This window comes from Antechinus flavipes, chromosome 3 (genome assembly GCF_016432865.1).
Source record: "Antechinus flavipes isolate AdamAnt ecotype Samford, QLD, Australia chromosome 3, AdamAnt_v2, whole genome shotgun sequence".
Lineage (NCBI taxonomy): Eukaryota > Metazoa > Chordata > Mammalia > Dasyuromorphia > Dasyuridae > Antechinus > Antechinus flavipes.
In genome coordinates, this window is record NC_067400.1 from 236,526,180 (window position 1) to 236,547,728 (window position 21,549).

The window sequence follows — 21,549 nt, forward strand, 5'->3', positions numbered from 1 at the left end:
AAAAATAGAGGGATTAGGAATTCTATGTAGTGGTTCATAGTCATCTCCCAGACTTCTTTTCCTGGGTGTAGCTGGTTCAATTCATTACTACTCCATTGGAACTGATTTGGTTCATCTCATTGTTGAAGAGGGCCACATCCATGAGAATTGATCATCATATAGTATTGTTGTTGATGTATATAATGATCTCCTGGTCCTGCTCATTTCATTCAGCATCAGTTCATGTAAGTCTCGCCAAGCCTCTCTGTATTCATCCTGCTGGTCATTTCTTACAGAACAGTAATATTCCATAATATTCATATACCACAATTTATTCAGCTATCCTCCAATTGATGGGCCACAGTTTTAAGTTTCTGACCACTACAAAGAGGGATAGGCTCTCTGCTTTGTCAGTATTTGGAGTTTGCTTGTGGTGGAAATGGAGCTGGGAAGGCCTATTATATTTTTAATAGACATTAGTAGTTTGTAGTGAAGGCAATGAAATAGTTGTATTCTGGGCCAAGAACTTTGTGATGGAGCTTCTGTATCATAAGTTGATGTTTTTCTTTTTTAAAAAGTGTTTCAGAACTTGCGTTTTTATTGTTGCCATAAGATATAATATCTCCTTTGGTGTTCTGCACCTTCTCTCTTTTCCTTCCCTCAATGTATTAGGAAATTCTAACATGTAGAATTAAATGCTAAAAGGGTGGGGAATTAAAATATTTTATCTGTTAAAAAGCTGGTAAGTTATTTATACTTTTATTTTTTTTTCCTTTTAGGTGTTGAAGTGCCATCTAAAGATTCTTTGCCAAAGAAGAGACCAATATATGAAGATAAAAAGAGGAAAAAACCACAGCCACAACAAGAAAATAAAGAAGGTTAGCATTCTGGCTAAATTTTGGCCTTAAAAAGTGTGGTCCATTCCATTGTAACTTTCAGATAGGAAACCCTTGTTCTTTAAGAAAAAAATCTATACTTGGGTAATTTTCTGTCATTTTGCCAATCACGCATCCTCCTCTTTTTTTGAATCTGCACCCTTGTTTTTAGTAAAATTTAGTTAACTGTGGATGTTCCAAAATAATTTGTCTTGTACATCAGTAGACTCTTGAGAGCCCAGAAAGTAAAATTTTCATCCTTTGTCCCTTTTCTAAGAACCTCAGGTTTTCTTTTGAAGAAGAAAATGTTTGAATATATTGAATGTTTTGTCACTAGTGTTCTGGCATTGTTGACTCATATTGAGCAGTATTTTTCCAATTGTAAGTAAAATTGAGAGAAATGCTTTGTCCATTAGTGGCTTTTTCAATACGTAAATATTTGTTAATTCTGTTTTCTGATTTCAATAGAAACAGTTGAAGTGAGTATTCCTGTGGAAGTTACAGAGCAAACCATTCCAGAAAAAGAAGAGTCCCTGCCTCTTGTAGAACCAGGTAAGTAGCTTGAGTGAGAAACAACTAGAAGGAGCTTCCTTTTGAGTGAAAAGGATAAACATTTCTTAACACTGTTTCTTCCCTGTTGCTGTTATTGTTGTTTATAGTGGATTTTGTATGATTGATGGCAGAGGTCCCAGTTATTCAGGTTTTTTTTTTGTCTACATGTATACCTTTTCACTTTCCATTTTCACATATTGGTAATGCTAATCACTCAGTTCCATTTATCGATTAATTGATTTGGAAGCTCAAATCATGGGATAACAGGAAGACATCATAGAAATGAAATTCTAATTTAAAAACCAAATTAATTTCAGATGTTAAGCCTCTAAGTTTGGAATTTTTGACCTTGAAAAAGACTTTCTTATTTGTAAAAGTCTTAATGTTTTGAATTCAGCCCCCTAAATGGGAATATTGTGTTTAAAATAAGTAACTTTTTTCCCCTTAATAATATTTTATTTTTTAAAATATGGGTAAAGGTAGTTTTTCAGTATTCATTTTTGCAAGATATTGTGTTCCAGATTTTTTCTTTCTCTTTTACGTCCCTCCTCCTCAAGGCAGCAAGCAACCTGATACAAGTTAAACTTGTATAGTTTTTTTAAACATATTACTATTGTCATGTTGTGCAAGAAAAAACCATGAGAAAGAAAAAGCAAATAAACAACAAAAAAAAAAGGTGAAAGTATTTTGCTTCAATCCACATTCAGTCTCTCCATAGTTTTCTCTCTGAATGTGGATGGCAGAAAATATATAACTTAACATAAAATAATTTGTTGCAAACTTAAATCTGCCAAAGATTTACTGATCTGAATAGGGAAGCAAAAGAGATGCACAAACTAAAAAGATTCATAATGAAGAATACAGATCCAGAAGGTGTGCCTTAGTTGAAAGACACCTTATTTATCTTCATTAAATTTTATTGAGAATAAGACGTTATTAATTGACCTAATAATGTGTCACTGGAAAGTTCTCTGGATATGGAATCAAAAGATTTGGTTTTAAAACCCAGTTTGGGTTACTTTTATGATTTGGGGCAGATTAGAGTACTTCTTCTCTAGATTTCAGCTTTTTTACCAGTAAAGTGAAGGGCTTTTTGCTCTCTGGTTCTAAAATTTTTATTCTAATAATAGACTCTTTTTGTATGAGTCCAGGAATTGAAGAGAAACTTAGTCTACATTAGGTTCTATAATTTCTTTAAATTGAAACTTGATGAATTTATCTATAATATTTAATGGTCCAGAGTTCATAATTCTACTAATAGTTAAGTTTTTTTGGTTGTTCATTTTGTTCTTTAGTCCTTTGCAAATCTTCATGAGATTCAGGGGGTTTTCTTGGCAGAAATACTTGCTTCTCCAGTTCATTTTCCAGATGGGGGAACTGAGGCAAAGAGGGTTAAGTGGCTTACCCAGGGTAACACATCTCACAGGAATCTGAGGCCAGATTTGACTTTGGGGAAATGTCTTCTGACTCAGACCCAGCACATTATCCACTGCACTACCTAGCTGCCCAGCTGAGATTTAATGATTGTTTCCTCTTTGATTATGGAATGCATATACAAAATATGGAGTGTCTTATTTGGGACTTTTTTTTTTTTTTTTTTTTTTTTTTTTGGGCTGAAGCAAATGGGGTTAAGTAACTTGCCCAGGGTCACACAACTAGGTGTTAAGTGTCTGAAGCCAGATTTGAACTCAGGTCCTCCTGACTTCACTCTATCCACTGAGCCACCTAGCTGCCTCAGGGACTATTTTTACTTTGTTGTTATTATCCACAGTTGCTTGTATGCCATACTTTATTTTTCTTTTACATATAACAGAATTTTAATACTGTTTAAAAAAAACCCTCCATATAATTGTTTTACTCACTTGATTAATTTTTAATTTACAGAAGAGGAAGAAGAAAGTGAAGATACTGGTTTGGATGATTGGGAAGCAATGGCTAGTGATGAGGAAAGAGAGAAAGGTAGGTTTTTAAAGTGCATGTTTCTAGGCTTTAATAAAGGTAGTGGTTTTTAAATTTTTGTTTACATGACAGTTTGCACACATTTGCAAATTATGTGTGACTAAAGTATCTAACAGTAAATCCTTTCCTGAAAATACTATTTACAGTTTTTGGTTTTGTTTTTTTCCTGAAACATCACTGCTGTATGTTGGAGCACAAGTTCAAACTGCTGTTTTCGAGTTAGTTTTCTGAAGGTGAATGCACTTTCCTGTAGCAAATTGTAATGTCCAGGCTAGCTTTCTGGAGGTCCTCTGGACCAGGCCTTTATCTCAGCATGCTAGTCACCAGGAGGATGGGCAGGAATAGAGTCTAAAGTTTTTATTGTCTCCTTCACTGTCTGTTCACTCTGACTGACCATGTCCCCACTTCTCTGAGCCCTTAAATACCCTATTACACTTATATCATTACAGCATACTGAGTATGTGTGAACTAGAGAAACATTATATCACCATATTAAATATATGTGAACTAGAGAACCATCATCGCATTAATCACACTGTTAACACCCTGCTGTAAGTATCTTTGCTTCAAGTATACTTTTTTCCGAGTTCCCCAATATCTGCAAAGAGCATAACCACTAGTTGTCAGACCAGTCCATAAGAGCCTATTAAGTCTAAAATCTGCCTGTACTACAGTACATATATAATGCATCTTCTGCCAGCCTGCCAGGACCAGTCATGGATTCTTAACTATCTGCTCACTTGCTAGGAAAGGACTTTCAGAACTCCAAGTCACTTCCCTGATGGTGACCTGGGACAAGGATCCTGCCAAGTTGTAACTAGAATTTCATTGTATCACAGAATTCTATAAAAGGAAACTTACTGTCCATCTGGTCCAATTTCTACTAAAATAAAATTCTTACTTCAGGCCTTTTCTTGAACATCTCCAGTGAGGTTATATATGTACTAACTTCCACGCCAGTATATATTTAGATGACTAGTTCTGATTGTTGAGAGGTTTATCTCAAAATTTAAATTTTCTTCTTTACAACTTTGGTTTATTGATCCTAGTTTTGCCCTCTGTGATTAAATATAACTCAACTAATCCTTCTAATACATGACAACCCATTAAAGAACAAATTTATTGGTGGTTTTTTTTTTTTTTTTTTTTTTTGGTAGTTGCTATGGTACTTACTCGAGGTTTTAAAGATGAGAAATAGATCAGAGATGTGAAAGAACAAGCATTTAGATGCAGGTGTTTTCTTTTCTCTTTCCTATCTCCATTGAAACTACACTGAGATCCAGAAGAAGAGTGCCAGCTTTGTAGATTGCTTCTTTTCCTTAACTGTTTCATCTCATTCCTCTAGAATCCTGCGTTTTCAGATTGATAAGCAAGGATAGGTTTCTTAATTTGTGATTTAGCACTGCATTTTTTCTGTACCATCTAACATTTAAGTCTAGATATATTATTTATTTCTGAGGCACTTGGGGTTAAGTGAATTGCCCAGGGTCACACAGCTAGGATCTGTGCCTGAGATCAGATTTGAACTCAGGTTCTTCTGACTTCAGAGCTGGTGCTCTATCCACTGCGCCACCTAGCTGTCCCTATTTATTTTTAGACAATGAAACTACCTTTTAATTAGGGACTGAGTTTTTCTAAATTCCTTTTTTTAAGTGGTCAAAATATTTTCTTCACAGAAAGAAACACTGTGCACATTGAAGTAAAAGAAAACCCTGAAGAAGAGGAGGAAGAGGAAGAAGAGGAAGAGGAGGAGGAGGAGGAAGAGAGTGAGGATGATGAAGATGAAGGAGAAAGTGATGGAAGTGATGGTGATGATGAGGAAGAGAAGGTTTCAGATGAAAAAGATACTGGGAAACCATCAATAGATAAAAAACAAAGTAAAGAACTTAGCTCAGAGTCTGAATACGACTCAGATGATGATCGAACTAAAGAAGAACGTGCTTATGATAAAGCAAAAAGGAGAATTGAGGTAAAATATCTTTCCTATTTACCCCTCCTTACTTTGTGTTTCCCTTTTTCTGTTCAGTAAGACTTTGAGACTTCTCAGTTACTGTTAAGCATTTCAAGTCCTTTAGGGGAAAGGACTGTGTTCCCCTCCTCTCCCCCCAATCTGGTAATACTGTTTCATGTTTTTAAAAAATTCTTTTAAAAATTTCATTGCCTTTAATTGATAATACAGAGACCTACTGAAAGCATGCCTTGTACCACTGCTTCGTTCTGTAAATATTTCATTTATGGGGTAATATTTGCTATATAATATTTTAAGAGAAGGTTGGGTGAAAAAGGAAAAGGGCATTTATCGACCACCTTTCTCTGATGTATTTCAGTCTTGCAAAAAGTGATAAGAAAAGATACTAAGAGCACTTTAATATTATAGGAAATACCTGTATCCAAATTTATCTAAAAGAATACTTTTTTTCTTTTACCATCTAGGAGTGCAAGTCATATCCATTTTCCATTTGGTTACCCTTCATGTATGGGGAATACAGCTGTAGTATCACTTACCTTTTTTTTAAAGCACAAAATTGTATGGTCTGACTATGATCTTGGTCATCTCATTTCCTTCCTTATGCCACACTGGCATGTGGACATTCATTTGTTTTAGTTTTGTTTCATTTTTGTAATTTCCAAAGTCTCCAAACTTTAGATAAAAATCTACTTTAATCCCAGAATTGGTTAGAATGCATCATTCTCTTTAGTGCGGACCATACACCTAATAATTCCTGCTGATTAGCCAGTCTTCTCTTTCTTTCACTTTCTTCCTCCTTTTTTCTCTTGCCTCTGTCTTTTTATCTGTTGTTCTTTGTCCTTTCTTTTACTTCCTTCCTCTCTCCCTGTTTTGCTCTTTGCATGAGGATTTAAGAGAAGATGATAGCTAATTCAGTAGTAGTCATTTGACTTGTTTGAAACCTATTGCTTTCTGACTTTATATTTTTTTAGTTCTTTTCAAGGAGTGGCCCCTGGAACTTGGGTCTATATGCTATGTAATGAATATCTGCTGATGACTAATAGGTTGATTAGCATAGGAGTTCTTAAAGCTTTTCTATTTGTAACCCCTTTTCCCTGAAGAATTCTTACATGATCCATGGGATATAGTTATATAAAATAGGTGTACAAATTAAATATTTGCTGATATTAAGTCATAATTTTGTGACCTTCACATTTAGTTATGAGACCTCCTGTCTCCCCAGTAATGTGGTTGGGACACAGTTCATAAAGTTGGGGTATAGTGAACCCTTTAATCACCTATTTGTTGGGTTCCTGTTAAAAAGTTATTATATAGACATGTCCAGAAAATATGAACACACTAATCTTCACTGACTCCCCAATAGTCATCAGCATTTTTCAGGTGTTCCCTGTCTTAATATTGTCTCCCTCTGGAACATCAGGCTGGAAAACAAATTAAAAGCACTTTATAGGCATTCTAAGGAAAGCATATGGGAGGGTTTTTCCATAGAAAAATCTTCTAGAAGTCGGGGCTTACTCCTTTTTTTTTTTTTTTTTTAATCTTGGTTATTTTCTTGTTCTTGCATTGAGGTTCTAGGAAGCCTTGGACTTGGTTCCTGATCCGTTTTGAAGATCTTAGGGGATATCAAGGAAAACCTTGGTCTGATCTTAATTATTGCTAAACAACTTCCTCATTTTGTCTGCATTTGTTCTCAGAAAGATACATTCTCCCAAGTCATTTGTGTTCTTAGGTTTTGCTGCATAGAAAGCTGAAATGGCTGAGGGCTTATCATTTTAGAGAATAGGAAGGAAATCTTAAATCTCTTTATACATGGGGATTTGGGGGGAAAAAAAAAAACCTTAATAGAAAAAATGGAAGGTGAAACCGAGGCTTTACAGGAAAAACCTAAGGGGCTCTAAGGCAGCTGGACAGTCCTGCGAAATCTCATGGTTGTAACACGGATGATGAGGTGCCATGTGTTTCAGTTCTCTGATGTTTTAGCTAAAATATTTCCACACTGAGCAGCTAAGCATTTCCTTTTCTGGCAAAAGAGCATTAAAAAATAGCTTAAGCTATCAAGCTTACGTAGAAATGAGGACCACTAAACTATATACATAAAAGATCCTGACAGGTATATATTGACTTAGAAAACTACTTGTTTAATATTATCTATGTGTTATTGCACTTTACTTATTTTTTTGTTTCCCATATTGTTTTGGATTACACTTGGAAGTATTTGCAGGCTGCAATGTTTAAGCTTTATGTTTTATACTTTGGCTTAAACTACCCAAGAGACTCCAAGGGCCAGATCTAAAGTAAATTTTGAGTTGAGATGTGTAGGTTGTACACTTGTCACATAAAGTTATTTTGTGCCAAGTAAAATCAAGTAGCTGACCTTTATTAGAGGAAAAGGGTGTTTGTTTTTTTTTAAATAAAAGAAAAGTGTAGCTTTCACAGCTTTGGCTAGAGGAAAGAATAATCAAACAAGTGATAGAGGCAATTTCTACCACTTCCCTCTTCTCTCCCCTTCTCCTCCCCCCCAATAATTTTGAGTACATGATCCAAAGAATTTTGCACTAAAAAACAAAAAAATCTATTATTGCTCACATAAGTAGGGGAAATTTCAATTTAAGAAAAAAAATCTATGCATTATAAAACTCTGAATAAAAGCTTGTTATCTGATCTGTAGAGGGAACTAACAAGTACATAAGACAAAGCTGTTTACCAATGGATGAATCAAAGATCAGAATGAATAGTTCACATCAGATATTGTTGCAAATCACTAATAATAATTTATGGACTTTATGATAGATGCAGATCAAAGTCAACTTTGAGATTTCACATTTTATTTAATAAATTGATAAAGAACACAAGGATATAAATAGAGCTGAATAAATTGCAGAATCATTGGCAGAGATGCAGAATTAAATCTGGGGAGCTTCTCATATTACCAAGTGTAATGTGTAGAATGAGAAGAGAACTCAGAAAGAGCCCTGAATCCCACCTAGTTAGAGTTGTCAAAATAAAGGTCTAGAAAAACAGATTGAGGAGTGGTTAGACAGAAGTAGAAGCAGGAGAGAGAGAGTGGTATCCCCAAAACTTTAGAGAAATAGATATTAAGAAGTAGATCATCAAGTGTTGTATATACAATACCCTCCAAAGATTGTAGGGAGTTAAGAGTGAAAAAAAAGAAAATAGAGATACTTATCATAAATGGAACTTTACACAAAGTACAGAAAAGATGTAGAGTTGCAGGTGTGGAAGGAGTAAATAAGGTTGGTTTGTTACTTTTCTTTGGAGGAAGGAGACATGAGCATGTTTGTGAGAATTTTGAGATTAATGAAATGGTGTGAATAACACAGCTGGAAGGGGCCAGTCTACTCTAGGAAACAGAATGGAACAAGATTACTTGTACAGGGAGGGGTTCTTAATTTTGGTCAAAGAGTAGGGCAATCTCTTGGTGGGGACATGGATGCTGGAAAAGTGCAGGACAAAGGATTTAGTGATGAGATGAGAAAGGGAGTTTTCAGGGAATGGCCTCTTCCCCCCACTAAAATATGAGGTTTGGAAGAGCTGCTATGGAGAGTGCATTAGTGTGTTGATAAGGGAGGTACGTTGGATTGTCTCCCACCAGTGGGAGTATAAGGGTAGTTGTCAGCCACAAGTCTGTGGTGGACCCTCTTATTATGGAAGCATGATTTTTCCCCTTGCTCTGTAATATGGAGTAGGAATGATTCAGGGCTGAGATTAGGCAGGATGTAATCCTGCATATTAATAAGGGGGCCAGGGACTCGTGAGTACAGGACTCTGATTCTTTTTACAAGTGACTGAACTGTGTATATTTTCTGACCAGAGATCACACTGCTGAGTATATACCCCCAAAACCATCCAAGACAGAAAGGTAGGTCCTATATACAAGATTCGGATATTCAGGCCATTCTCTTCTTTCATTCATCTCATTCATTCATCATCTCTCTTGGATTCTTAGTTTGACATTTATAGACTTAAAAAGGGTCTGCGAATTGATTTCAATGGGTTTGTGAATGTAGACAGGGAAAAAGATTAATTTCCTTATTTTACTAACTAATTATATTTTATTTGTTTAAAAATCCTACTTCGAGAGTTCATACATTTGCCAGATTGCCAAAGGGATTCCCCTGCTGAAGAAGGAAGAATTTGGAACCCCTTATTTGTTTTAATCCATTCCTCTCTTGCTTTGTTGGTTTGTCTTGTTAGAAGCCTATTCATAATTGCTTAAGGGTCTTTATTGCTCTTGAGAAAAGCTCATCATCTTCACCTACTGAGACTGAAACCTTGATCTGTTTTCTAAGCGTTGTGTGGCCTCAATACAGGAGATCATCACATCTGTCTCCTTTTTACAGTCCCTAAAATTATAACATCTATTCCCGTTTCAAAACTAACGCCCAGTATTGGACTACATAGTGAGTTCCTTCTTCCCAACTTTAAGAATTCTTGTTTCTTGCTAGTTTAGAAAGCAGTTGTCTTCCTGCCTTAAACTGAATGAGTGGCTGTGCCCTAGGCCAGATTGCCAGTTGGGCAATCTTCACTGGTCTCTTAAGATTCTTCTTTTGGACTGCTTTGATCATAAGGAAACTTTTCCAGAAACCTACTGCTGAAGGTTTTCTATCACTAGTCAGTGAGAGGGATTTTCTGTCAAGAAGACAGAATCTAAAAAAAGTAATTTATGATGCAAAGTTTTACTTGTATTATGTTGGGTAGACTTTTGGATGCTGGTCTCAGCATTGTCACAAGGTGTGTGATCTTTGGAAAGTTCCTTAATTTCCCCTGCCCAGTTTCCTCCTTTCCTAATAAAATTCTGGGTTTTTGATATTCTTTTTAGGGTGTTTCTGAATGGCTAAAATTGGATAGTGGTGAAAGTTTTAATTAATGCTTTCTATCAAACATTTTCTGATTTTTTTTTTTCCTGGACCTCTCTTTTGCATATTGTTCACTTTCCCTCTTATTTTTGGAGGACACTATTATTAAGTAGTATTTTGTAGGATTGATTCAGGACTGATAATAGGCAGAGGATATATTGCAGCATTTTAACAAGGGAGTCAGGGATTCATGAGTACAGATTTCTGATTCTTTAAGAAAGTAACTGAACTGTGTGTATTTTGTGATCAGAGATTACACTGCTCAATGTATATCCCAAAGTGATCCAAGGTTGAAAAGTCCTATGTACAAGATTCCTCCCCTGACTTTCAGGCCATTCTGATCTTGCATTCATCTCTTTCATTCATCATCTGTTTAGGGTTCTTAATCTGGCCTTTATAGACTTGGAAAGGGTCTGTGGATTAAATTTTTTTTTTAAGTGGGTTTGTTGTGCACATTTGTTTTTCTCTCTCAAGATTGTCCTTTGAGGGCAAGCTGTGTATCAAAGTTGGCTATGTAACCTAGTACTTAACATGATGTCTTATATAAAATAATGTTTTGTTGAGTTAAATTGAAATATTTAATTTTATTTCTTTCTGTCTTAGAAACGAAGACTTGAAAATAGCAAAAATGTAAATGCAGAAAAACTGAGAGCTCCTGTTATCTGTGTACTAGGACATGTAGATACAGGAAAGACTAAGATTTTAGATAAGGTAAGAAAATATTATGTCTTTAAATCATTAGTAAATTGCACACTTTGATTTCTAACCTATTATTTATGCAGTTAAAAACATAAATGAATTTTTCTTAACAATGATAAAAAAATTGTTTAAAAATGTTCTCATGCTCCTGTATTTTGTTTTTCAATCAGTTTTTGAATGCTTATTGGAATTTACCATTTTCTTCTAGCTACGTCATACTCATGTACAAGATGGGGAAGCTGGTGGTATTACTCAACAAATTGGGGCCACTAATGTTCCCCTTGAAGCTATCAACGAACAGACAAAGATGGTAAAGAATGTAAGTATTGTGGGGCTCTGTAATTCAGGTTACTTTCAGAATGTAGACAATATTTTCTGGATTTTGATCTGAAATTCTGCAATTCATTTTTATGTATATGCTATTTTCTGCATATAAAAAAGAATGTAAGGGTGGCTAGATGGCACAGAGTGGATAGTCTCAGACACTTAACACTTCCTAGGTTTGTGACTGTAGGCAAGTCACTTAACCCCAATTGCCTCAGGGGAAAAAAGAATGTAAATGGATGTATTTAGATGCTATTAAGCTCCATTAAATTAGAAATAATCTAGCCTGAGTCTCTTATATAATCAAGGAAATTTGTGTATATTTTGAGGCACTTTTGGAAATGTCCCATAATGAAAATATATAAATTTGAAAAAAAATGTATTTGAAATGCATTTTCCACATTTTGTAAAATTGGTCATAGCGCTGAGTAATGCAGTGTTTTTTGATTGTGGTTTGTTTATATGCTTATTTATCAGAAAAAAACAAAAGTCGTTGTACTGGGTAAATAACACAGACCTGGATATTTTCTTTATCAAATTTGAGATTGATATGGGAAGGTTGATAAATATGGCTTGGAAGCTTGTAGACATAATTTTAGAATCTTTTTTTTAAAATGAACTACATATTATCAGAAAAAAACAAAAGTCGTTGTACTGGGTAAATAACACAGACCTGGATATTTTCTTTATCAAATTTGAGATTGATATGGGAAGGTTGATAAATATGGCTTGGAAGCTTGTAGACATAATTTTAGAATCTTTTTTTTAAAATGAACTACATAACTTTCAAACTGCTTGAATGCCCCTTTGATTTAGCTTTTTAAACATAAGGTTTCACACTCTGTCATAAGTTCATTCTAGTTACAAAAAAAACTGAATCTTTCATGATATTTTTGAAAAGAGGTTTTTTCAGAGTTGAGTATTTCTGTATCACACATATTTGTGTGTATATGTATTACCTATTAGATTCTGAATTTTAAAAATAAGTCCTGGATTTTGCTTAGTTATTTTATTTAATCAGCTATTTTCTTTTAGAGTAAATTAAATGGAAAAAAGTCTTTTGGATGTTGATGGTAATGTAGTTAGCTTATAAATTGATGGGTGGCTTTTAGAGATTCTACCTTCTTGAATTATTGTCTGTGCTGCTTGTATATTTGTTTTGTCTTATTTCCTAATGTTAGTTTGACAGAGAGAACATAAAGATTCCTGGGATGCTTATAATTGACACACCAGGCCACGAGTCTTTCAGGTAAAAACAAACTTTAAAAAAATCTCTTATGTTTTTGATATCAAATGATTTCCTTTCAACTCTTTTCTCTTTCAACTGTGTTAAATGATTTCCTGCTGTTAATTTGGCTGTTATTAATTTGTGATGTATTATCATATTTGCAAGTTTTTATATACATACAAATTTTTGTTGGAAATAATACTTTTTTCCTACTTTAATTTGTTTATATTATTTGCATGGAAAGTAGACATGATTATGGCTTCAGTAGAGTAGCTTCTAATGCTTGGTCTAAGAAACAATAGAATGACCATTTAATCTTGTTTATATTCCTTGAAGTCTATTAGTGAAATTGGTTGCGATATGAAAAAAATTTACTCTAGGTCTGATTGATTAACACAGGATATAGTTCGTCTCATTTTGATCAAATCTTATAGTTTAAGGTTACTAGCATCTGTGTAACACATTTTGCATTTAATCATGTTAATATTGATTATGCTGAGAAGGATAAAAGAATTCTAAAGCAGTGGATAAGAGTTTGAAGTCTGGATTTTTATTTCATCCTTGCTTGACTATTTGACTATTTTAGTTTTGGGCAAGTTGGTTAATTTCCCTGAGCCTTAGATTCCTTCTTTATAGAAGGAGCCGTTTAAACCACATGATAGTTGGCAAGTCTTTCCCAGCTTTAGATTTTATGATCCTGCAATCTGAATTAAGTTTGAGAGTCTTTGTTTAATCTTCTTATTTATACCTTTTCTTCCCTCCCCCCTCTTTTTTTTTTTTTTTTTTAATAGTAATCTTAGGAACAGAGGGAGCTCACTTTGTGATATTGCCATTTTAGTTGTTGATATTATGCATGGTTTGGAGCCACAGACAATTGAGTCTATCAACCTACTGAAATCTAAAAAGTGTCCCTTCATTGTAGCACTCAATAAGGTAAGCTGAATATGTGGGGAGGGTAAGGGCAGAAAATTTACAAGTGTGCCTGTGTATATGCGTATTTAAGGTTGCTAGAAGTGACTTCATTTCTTTAAAGTTGCTTTGATCTCTGCCAGTTTTATTGCTATTGCCAGCCTTTTAAAGACATTATGTTTGGATCTCACTATTTCTTGGGTTTAGATGAGGAGAAGGGATTAAAAGGAAAGAGTTATATCTGAAGATTTCTATGTTTGATGCTTTTAATCTGGCTTGTTTGTTTAATGTATATGTGTCTCCAGGGACTTTTTTGGCTTCTTTAAGATGACTCATTATATTAACAGTGCATTTAATGAGGTTTTACCTTAATATACTTTATCACAAAATCAGTGCCATCTATTTATAATATGCTAATCTAGAAGTTTCAGAACTATGGAATTTTACTCTGTGAAATTATAAAATCTAAGTTGGAGATGATTTGCTCTTTTGTTTGCCCAAATTCATGATAGTTATATAGTATAATAAATGGGACACCAGATCTGGTATTAGGAAGGCTGAGTTCAGATCCAGCCTCAGACCATTAAATAGTTATGTGTCCTGTGCAAGTCACTTATCCCTGTTTATCTAGAAAAGAAAAATTCCAGTAAACCAAGAAAACTACAGATGTGGTCATAGGACAACAATTGCACAAATGTATATAACTAGTTCCACAAGTATTTAATTTTTGTTTAGCGTGATGGAGGAATGTCATAATGTACTCTAGTAGAAGAACAGTCTAATTGATGAGTTAATATTTAGACACATTAAATAATTTGGGGGTGAATTTTAAAAATTTGTACTGACAGCATGTCAGTTTTATGCTAAACACTAAGGATATAGAGGCAATAGATTGTCTCAGCCCTCAAGGAGGCTTAAAGCACAATTAAATCTGGAAGGTGGGGAAGGAAAAGGTACACAACACTTGTAGCTGGGAAAGGAAATGAGGAGGCAGCTGCATTGGTTAGTCTCTTTAAATGGAATCCAAACTCTCTAATGAGGAAGGATGAAGGAGAATTGCTAGTTACACGGTTCAGGTAAAGCAGAATGGGAAAATGTGAAGTATGTTATTAAACAGGTGCCAGAGAATAGCATTAGGGCTGCTCTGTTAACATCTCATCTTATGCAGTCCCAGGAGGATATGATGGTCATTTTGAATATGCTGCTATGTTGCTACTGATCTTTCTAGAAATAAGCTTAAATTCTTCTTATTTTTAAAAAATCCTCAATTCTTCCAGTTTCCCAACACCATAATTCTTTCATTGTCCCTTTCCAGTGAGCTATCCTATATAATAATATATATAATACGTTTTTAAAGGAATTTCTTTTAAAAAGGAAAAAGAGGAAGGAAAAAAGTCAGTATAATGGTCCTCTATCCAGGAAGTCTGAAAATGTCTTCGGTTTACAGATCTTGTGAGCCTCTCACTTCTACATAAAGGTGGAATGGGGGCAGTTTCTCCTAAGTCTTTGAACCATGCTTCTTGATCTTACTATTACAGCATTCAATGTGTGCGTGTGCTATTTCTCTTGGCATTTGTTATTGTAATCATTGTATATGTTTTTTTCCTTGGCTCTGTACTTCATTTTGCATTAGTCCATGTAGATCTTTCCATGTTTTTCTGTGTATCACGTTGATTGTTTCTTGCAATACAATTGTATTCTATCTTTCATCCTATTCTTTTACATCCATATTTCAAATCTTCTATCAGATTGTATAGATTGATGAAAGCAGGAATTACCTAATTTTCCATCATTCTTGTATCCCTAATTCCTAGCAGAGTTCTTGCAATATTTTTAGGATTCTTTTTATCCTTACACTGACCAATTAGTGGTGCCAGCCAGACCCTAGTCTAGACAGGATCATCGCCATGAAGAACTATGATTGGTGGTCATCACAGCCACCAGCCCCCTCCTGATAACAAGCATCATTGGCCAGGCCCTGCTCAGGCAAAAGGCCGGTAGTCTACCCCAGATCATCAGGTCCACTTTTGTGCTATAAGGAGGTCCAGACTTTGTCATGTTAGATATCAAATCACATTGAATGAGTAGAGTATATTGCATTTCTGAACATAAACATTCTATATCTTACAATTAATGAAATTATTCTAGATCGATCGATTGTATGATTGGAAAAAGAGCCCGGACTCAGATGTGGCGGCAACTCTAAAGAAGCAGAAGAAGAACACCAAGGATGAGTTTGAGGAGCGAGCAAAGACCATTATTGTGGAGTTTGCACAGCAGGTAAGTCAGTATAACTGTCCTCTATCCAGGAAGTCTGAAAATGTCTTCAGTTTACAGATCTTGTGAGCCTCTCACTTCTGCATAAGGTGGAATGGATGTCTTTGAATCATGTGTCTTGATCTTACGATTACAGCATTCAGTGTGTGCATGCGCAATTTCTCTTGGCATTTATGTTGTTGTAGTCATTGTGTATGTACCGTGAAAGCAGTTTTCTGGTTTTTTTTTTTTTCCTTCCTCAATATATAAATGAAACAGCATTTTTATTAATTCCTTTTTCTGATGAATTTTATGAAGGTGCATCCAGCGGCCATCATTTAACCCTCTGTAAGCTTTTTATTCTTAGAAACTTGAATTGAGATGAAAGGAGACTAAGTGTCATGTCTACAACGTGACAACTTTTTGAGTACATAGTGATGGGGTTACAATTCAGTATTTGTAGTTATTTATTTGTCAGCTTCTCGATAGTCTTATTCTCGATTAAAAACATTTTTTTGTTCTCCCTATGTACTCTCCCCTGCCCCCTACACATGTGTATGCACTCACTCACACACATGCACAGAGTCTGGCATTTTCTCATTGATTTTGCTATTGCCTTTTGTTCACCAGGGCCTGAATGCTGCTTTGTTCTATGAGAATAAGGATCCTCGTACTTTTGTTTCCTTGGTACCTACCTCGGCTCATACTGGTGATGGCATGGGAAGTCTGATAGCACTTCTTGTTGAATTAACCCAGACTATGTTGAGCAAGAGACTGGCACAATGTGAAGAACTGAGGGCTCAGGTCATGGAGGTAAATAGCATTTTAGAAATGGATTTGCTTCCCAGAAGCAAATGTCCATTTAATGAGGATTTTTTTTTTTAATCTGTGTTTACCTCTGTATTATTTAATGTACAGGTCGAATAGTGGCATGTAGTTCATTTACTTAAATTTTATTTTTGTGTTTATGTATGCATGTATGTTTACATATTTTTTTCCCACTCAGGTTAAAGCACTTCCTGGCATGGGTACCACAATAGATGTAATATTGATAAATGGACGTCTAAAAGAAGGAGATACAATTATTGTTCCTGGAGTGGAAGGTCCCATTGTTACTCAGATTAGAGGTCTTCTGTTACCTCCTCCCATGAAAGAACTGCGAGTGAAGGTGAGGTTGGATAGTTCCAAAGATAATGACTTTACTCTTTTAATTATAGAAATGTCACTGTTGAGGTTTGCCCTCATAGGTTCCTTTACCAGTTAAGATTCTTGTGCTGTTTTTAAAAAGTGGGAAGAGGTGGGATGTTGTAGTAATAAAATCTTCATGTTCATCTTAATACACTTTTTTTTTTTTTGGGGGGGGTGTCTCTTCAGAACCAATATGAAAAACATAAAGAAGTAGAAGCTGCTCAAGGTGTAAAGATTCTTGGAAAAGACCTTGAAAAAACATTAGCTGGTTTACCACTCCTAGTGGCTCATAAAGAGGATGAAGTCCCAGTTCTCAAAGTAAGAATTTCTTTTAAAATATTTTGCAGATGAGTATATCTGATTGTGGCAGAGTACTGTTTTGTCATTTTAGGAAAGAATTTAAATATTTCTTGCTACTGATGCTTTTCAGATACCTTGGTCACTCAAAAATTAAAAAAAATTTTGCACAAAATTTTTGTAGTTTTCTTGGAGTGACCTGCATTTGAGAGATTGCATATTTTTCTGATTTTTTTTTACACGGGGGAGTAATACTTTGCATAACTGAAATCTCTTTTTTGACGCAACTCTGCTCTAAATGGATAGGACAAATAGTATCTCTTCTATAGCAAGAACTTTACATGTTTAGGTGATAGTGATAGGTGTTGAACATGTCTCCTGACCTTTTAACATACTATTTTCTGCTGTACAATGAACCTTTAAGAGCTTTATTGATAATCTCAAATAAGGAATACTCTACCTAGTGGGATAAATGTGCCTTATTCAAGAATACAAGACAAATTGTTTTTATTTGGTTATTTTTATGTTATTTCATTGGAGAGAAATTGATTAAGCCTTGTTTTGAATGTTTTCTTTTCAAGGATGAATTGATTCATGAATTAAAGCAAACTCTAAATGCTATCAAATTAGAAGAAAAAGGTGTCTATGTTCAAGCGTCCACATTGGGCTCTTTAGAGGCATTACTTGAATTTTTAAAAACTTCCGAAGTACCAGTAAGTAACAATGGCCAACTTTATATTAATTAAATTACTTCTTTGTATATGAGTAATATTTTTGTTCTGTCCTATTCTTCATATCCTAGCAATTCTGAACCTTGGGTTTTCATTGCTGATCATAACTTAATTCCCATTCTCCTCAATCTGATCTTTTCTACTTTTAAATTATCCAAACTTTCCAGTGGGCTGGAAACGCACACTGGATGTCTGCTGTATAATTAAAAAACTAGATTTCATTTAAAATCTCCTTTCTTGCTGCTACTCCTGCTTGGTACCTAGCTTCCTTGGAACATGGCTTTCCTGGCTATCTTCTCTAGCACTAGCTGTACTTTCAAGCGCCTCCCTCTCAACCACCAAGTCACCGGTCATGGTACAAGTCAATTATGTTTGAGAAACAAAATCTAAATGAGAAATTCTGGACGAATGAAGGTCTTTAGGACATTCCCTCTCCTTCCTCACGTCAGTGCCACCTCCTGTCCTGAGACTGGGAGAATTCAGCATACACACAGACAGTCCGGTACGCACCCTAGACTTCCTGCCCTTGTTCATTTCCTATGACCTGCTCTACCCTACAGACAATGATAATTAAACCCTTGAGGGTGCAGCTGCCTACAAATATACCGTTTCTGTGCTCACAATTTCTGCTCTTCTATCTCTCCCTGTGCCCAAAACCCATCTGTCCCCCTGTGGTCTCCATACCTTTGTGTCCTCAGTGCTTTCCCAGGTCCTCATCTTTATGCTGGTTTTATTCTTCCCTCACTGTCTTAACTCTTTGATGGACCACTTACTCTCAAAACCATGATATCTTTGCTTGCCTGTCGTATCAGAGATCTTCCCCTGCCAAGCCCTTGGTCTTGCCTCACCTCTGCCATCTGCCTCTTTCATGTCCCACTTAACCAATCCCCTGCCCAGGGCCCTGCTACCGGCTCCCCTTTAGAGCTGTGAAGCCCCCCTCGGCCGTCATGCTCTGCTCAGGGACTCTTTCCAATCACGATCATTTCCTCAGACCTCTGGCTTTGTCGTCTGCTGCTTTTGTCCTGCCTCCTCCATCTCCTCAGAGGAGCTTACCCCACAGCTGGCCCCTCTGCCTGATGACAGCCGAAAACTAGGAAGTTGATGAAATCACCAATTAAGTAGTATATAGAGGAAGGACAGAAGAGGGCCCAGGATTAATAGGTCTGAGGAAACTGTGAAGGTTCAGCCGGAGAGGAGAAGCAAGAGAGAGCAGTGTCACAGAGAGCACCATGCCAAGGGCTGCAGAGGTCAAAAGCAACATGGGATGAGAAAAGGTTCCTGTCTTCTCATTTCTTCCCTTCTGCCCAGATCCTCCCCCAGCCTCCAAACTCTTCTTTCATCTATTCCTGAGGATGACCACTTGGTGTCCGTGTCCCTTTGTGACTAGTCATAGAGCGAGCTGCCTCCCCTTAGTCCTCCACATCCTGTCTGCTATCAGCATCTTAAATTAAACATATTCAAAGTGGTTACTGTAAAAGGTCCCACTCTTCTTCCTGTTACTTTAAGTACCCACAGCTCAGCCATCTTCCCTTGGTTCCTTCCTGCTCTCATCCCACCATACCCAGTCCAGTCCTACTTTGGTAGTCTCCCTCACATATACCCCGTGCTGGCACCCACCTTCATTTCCTCATACCTGAACGACTGCAGTAGTCTGCTGTTTGGTGTCCTTTCATCAAGTTTTTCTTCACTAAGCTATCACTCAGCCCCAGAGGTCAGAGGTTCCTTATTGCCTGCATCATCAAATATAAACCGTTTGCCTTTTTTAAAACCTCCTTTTTATAACTTTTACCTCCTCCTTGTACTCTGTAATCCAGCTTTCTTTGCATGTCACAGTCCAATTCTGGGCATTTTTACTGAATGTCTTCTCTTCTCCATCTCTGCTTCCAAACTTTCTTGTCTTCTGTCTCAAGTCTAAGCAAATATGTCATCTGCGAGAAGCCTTAACTAGTCTCCCTAAACGGTAATGCCTTCTCTCTTGATTATCTCCAGTTTGTCCCTTATGTACCTTATTTGTAACTTTTTTTTGCAACCCTTTATATAGACTCTGAGATTCATGAAAATTTAGTACAGTGTCTATAAATGTTTGTTGACTAATGTAGTCCAAAAGATAATATCCATTGATAGTGCTTATAATAACCGAGATGAACTAATTTTAAAAATTCTTTCTCTCTCCTTCCCTTCTTTAATAGTATGCTGGAATTAACATAGGCCCTGTACATAAAAAAGATGTTATGAAGGCTTCAGTGATGTTGGAACATGATCCTCAGTAAGTAATTTCTAGGCTGCTATTAATTTTTCTAAAACATTTCTTTAGTTCAATTTATAAAACACTTTTTGTTCTTTCTGTGGTTTCACTTCTCTTTAGGAAAGTTCTTAAGTTTTTTTTTTTTTTATTGAATTGTCTTTATGATTAATTTCTTTTAATTACAGATATGCAGTAATCTTGGCCTTTGATGTGAGGATTGAACGTGATGCTCAGGAAATGGCTGATAGTTTAGGAGTCCGAATTTTTAGTGCAGAAATTATTTACCATTTGTTTGATGCTTTTACAAAATATAGGCAAGACTATAAGAAACAGAAGCAAGAAGAATTCAAGTAAGTTACTTGGAGAATGGATAGTAAGTAAAGTTTAATGTTTCGAACCAGAATACTGTACAGACAAGTTTTCACATTACCCACAGGACATATAACATACATTCGGCAACTATGGACATTAGTCCTTGTTTTTAGCTTTTTGAAATTTTTGTTTGATATGCATGAAATGCCTACTAACCATTGAAGGGCAGTTTCTATATTTGGTCAAGATTCCTATCTGGAATGGATTTACTTCAGTTCCATGTCACAAATAGTCATTTATAGGTGTCGTGAGAAGCATTGAATTTTACGTAGCTAAGGACTTTAGACAAATAGGACAGGAAGAGAAAATGATATGCTTGGAAAGACCAAAGTGAGTTGTACAATTGGATCTTTGGACAATGTATATCAGTGTCACTATTCTACATGTCCTTAAATAATGGTTTAATGTGGGGCTGTTGCTGCATATCATCTGAGTGCAATGTAACTCTGGTATGATCTGGGCTGGAACTGCAGTTGGGAGCCAAGGACAGACTTTTTTCTACCTTTAAATTGTGTATGTCTTTATTTGGAGTAAAACCAAGGTGCCAGCATAAAACCTGTATATTCTTTCTCTTCATAGGCATATTGCAGTATTTCCCTGTAAAATGAAGATACTCCCCCAATTTATTTTCAATTCACGAGATCCAATAGTGATAGGTGTAATTGTTGAAGCAGGTCAAGTGAAACAAGGCACACCCATGTGTGTACCTAGTAAAAATGTAAGTATTGGTCACATTCTTTCAACTTGTTTTTTTTTGGTTCTTTATGAGAAGTCTCATTAAAGTAAAAGGAAATCACTTTGGTATTTGTAAATCTTTCGTTTAATAAATGAGAACCAGGAGCACATTCCATAAAATATATGTCACTTGAAAATGGATTTGCAGATTCAGATCAGTTTTTTAAGGAGGAAAAAGGTTGAGGTTACAAGTTTATTTGCCTGTAACGAGGAGCTGGTTTTTAAGCTTTCCCTCTTTAAAATCTTACATTGCAAGTTTCCTGTAACAACTAAAGCAAGTAAAAACAATTTTGTACATATAAGTCGACTTCATCCCAAAAATATATTTTAAGGTGAGCTGTTAAATATATTTAT

At 35.7% G+C, this 21,549-nt stretch overlaps 1 protein-coding gene across 1 annotated transcript in view; it reads left to right on the top strand.

Annotated features, from left to right (window-relative positions):
• The window catches only part of EIF5B (eukaryotic translation initiation factor 5B), a 75,696-nt gene that overhangs the window by 51,573 nt on the left and 2,574 nt on the right, over positions 1-21,549 (top strand). The window contains exons 7-22 of the mRNA XM_051984718.1: positions 759-857; positions 1,323-1,406; positions 3,291-3,365; positions 5,042-5,334; positions 10,815-10,922; positions 11,119-11,229; positions 12,416-12,483; positions 13,254-13,395; positions 15,520-15,651; positions 16,258-16,440; positions 16,634-16,795; positions 17,002-17,133; positions 17,694-17,825; positions 20,033-20,109; positions 20,274-20,438; positions 21,040-21,178. Coding sequence (XP_051840678.1) covers positions 759-857; positions 1,323-1,406; positions 3,291-3,365; positions 5,042-5,334; positions 10,815-10,922; positions 11,119-11,229; positions 12,416-12,483; positions 13,254-13,395; positions 15,520-15,651; positions 16,258-16,440; positions 16,634-16,795; positions 17,002-17,133; positions 17,694-17,825; positions 20,033-20,109; positions 20,274-20,438; positions 21,040-21,178 — 2,102 coding nt within the window. The remainder of the gene's footprint in view (positions 1-758; positions 858-1,322; positions 1,407-3,290; positions 3,366-5,041; positions 5,335-10,814; positions 10,923-11,118; positions 11,230-12,415; positions 12,484-13,253; positions 13,396-15,519; positions 15,652-16,257; positions 16,441-16,633; positions 16,796-17,001; positions 17,134-17,693; positions 17,826-20,032; positions 20,110-20,273; positions 20,439-21,039; positions 21,179-21,549) is intronic.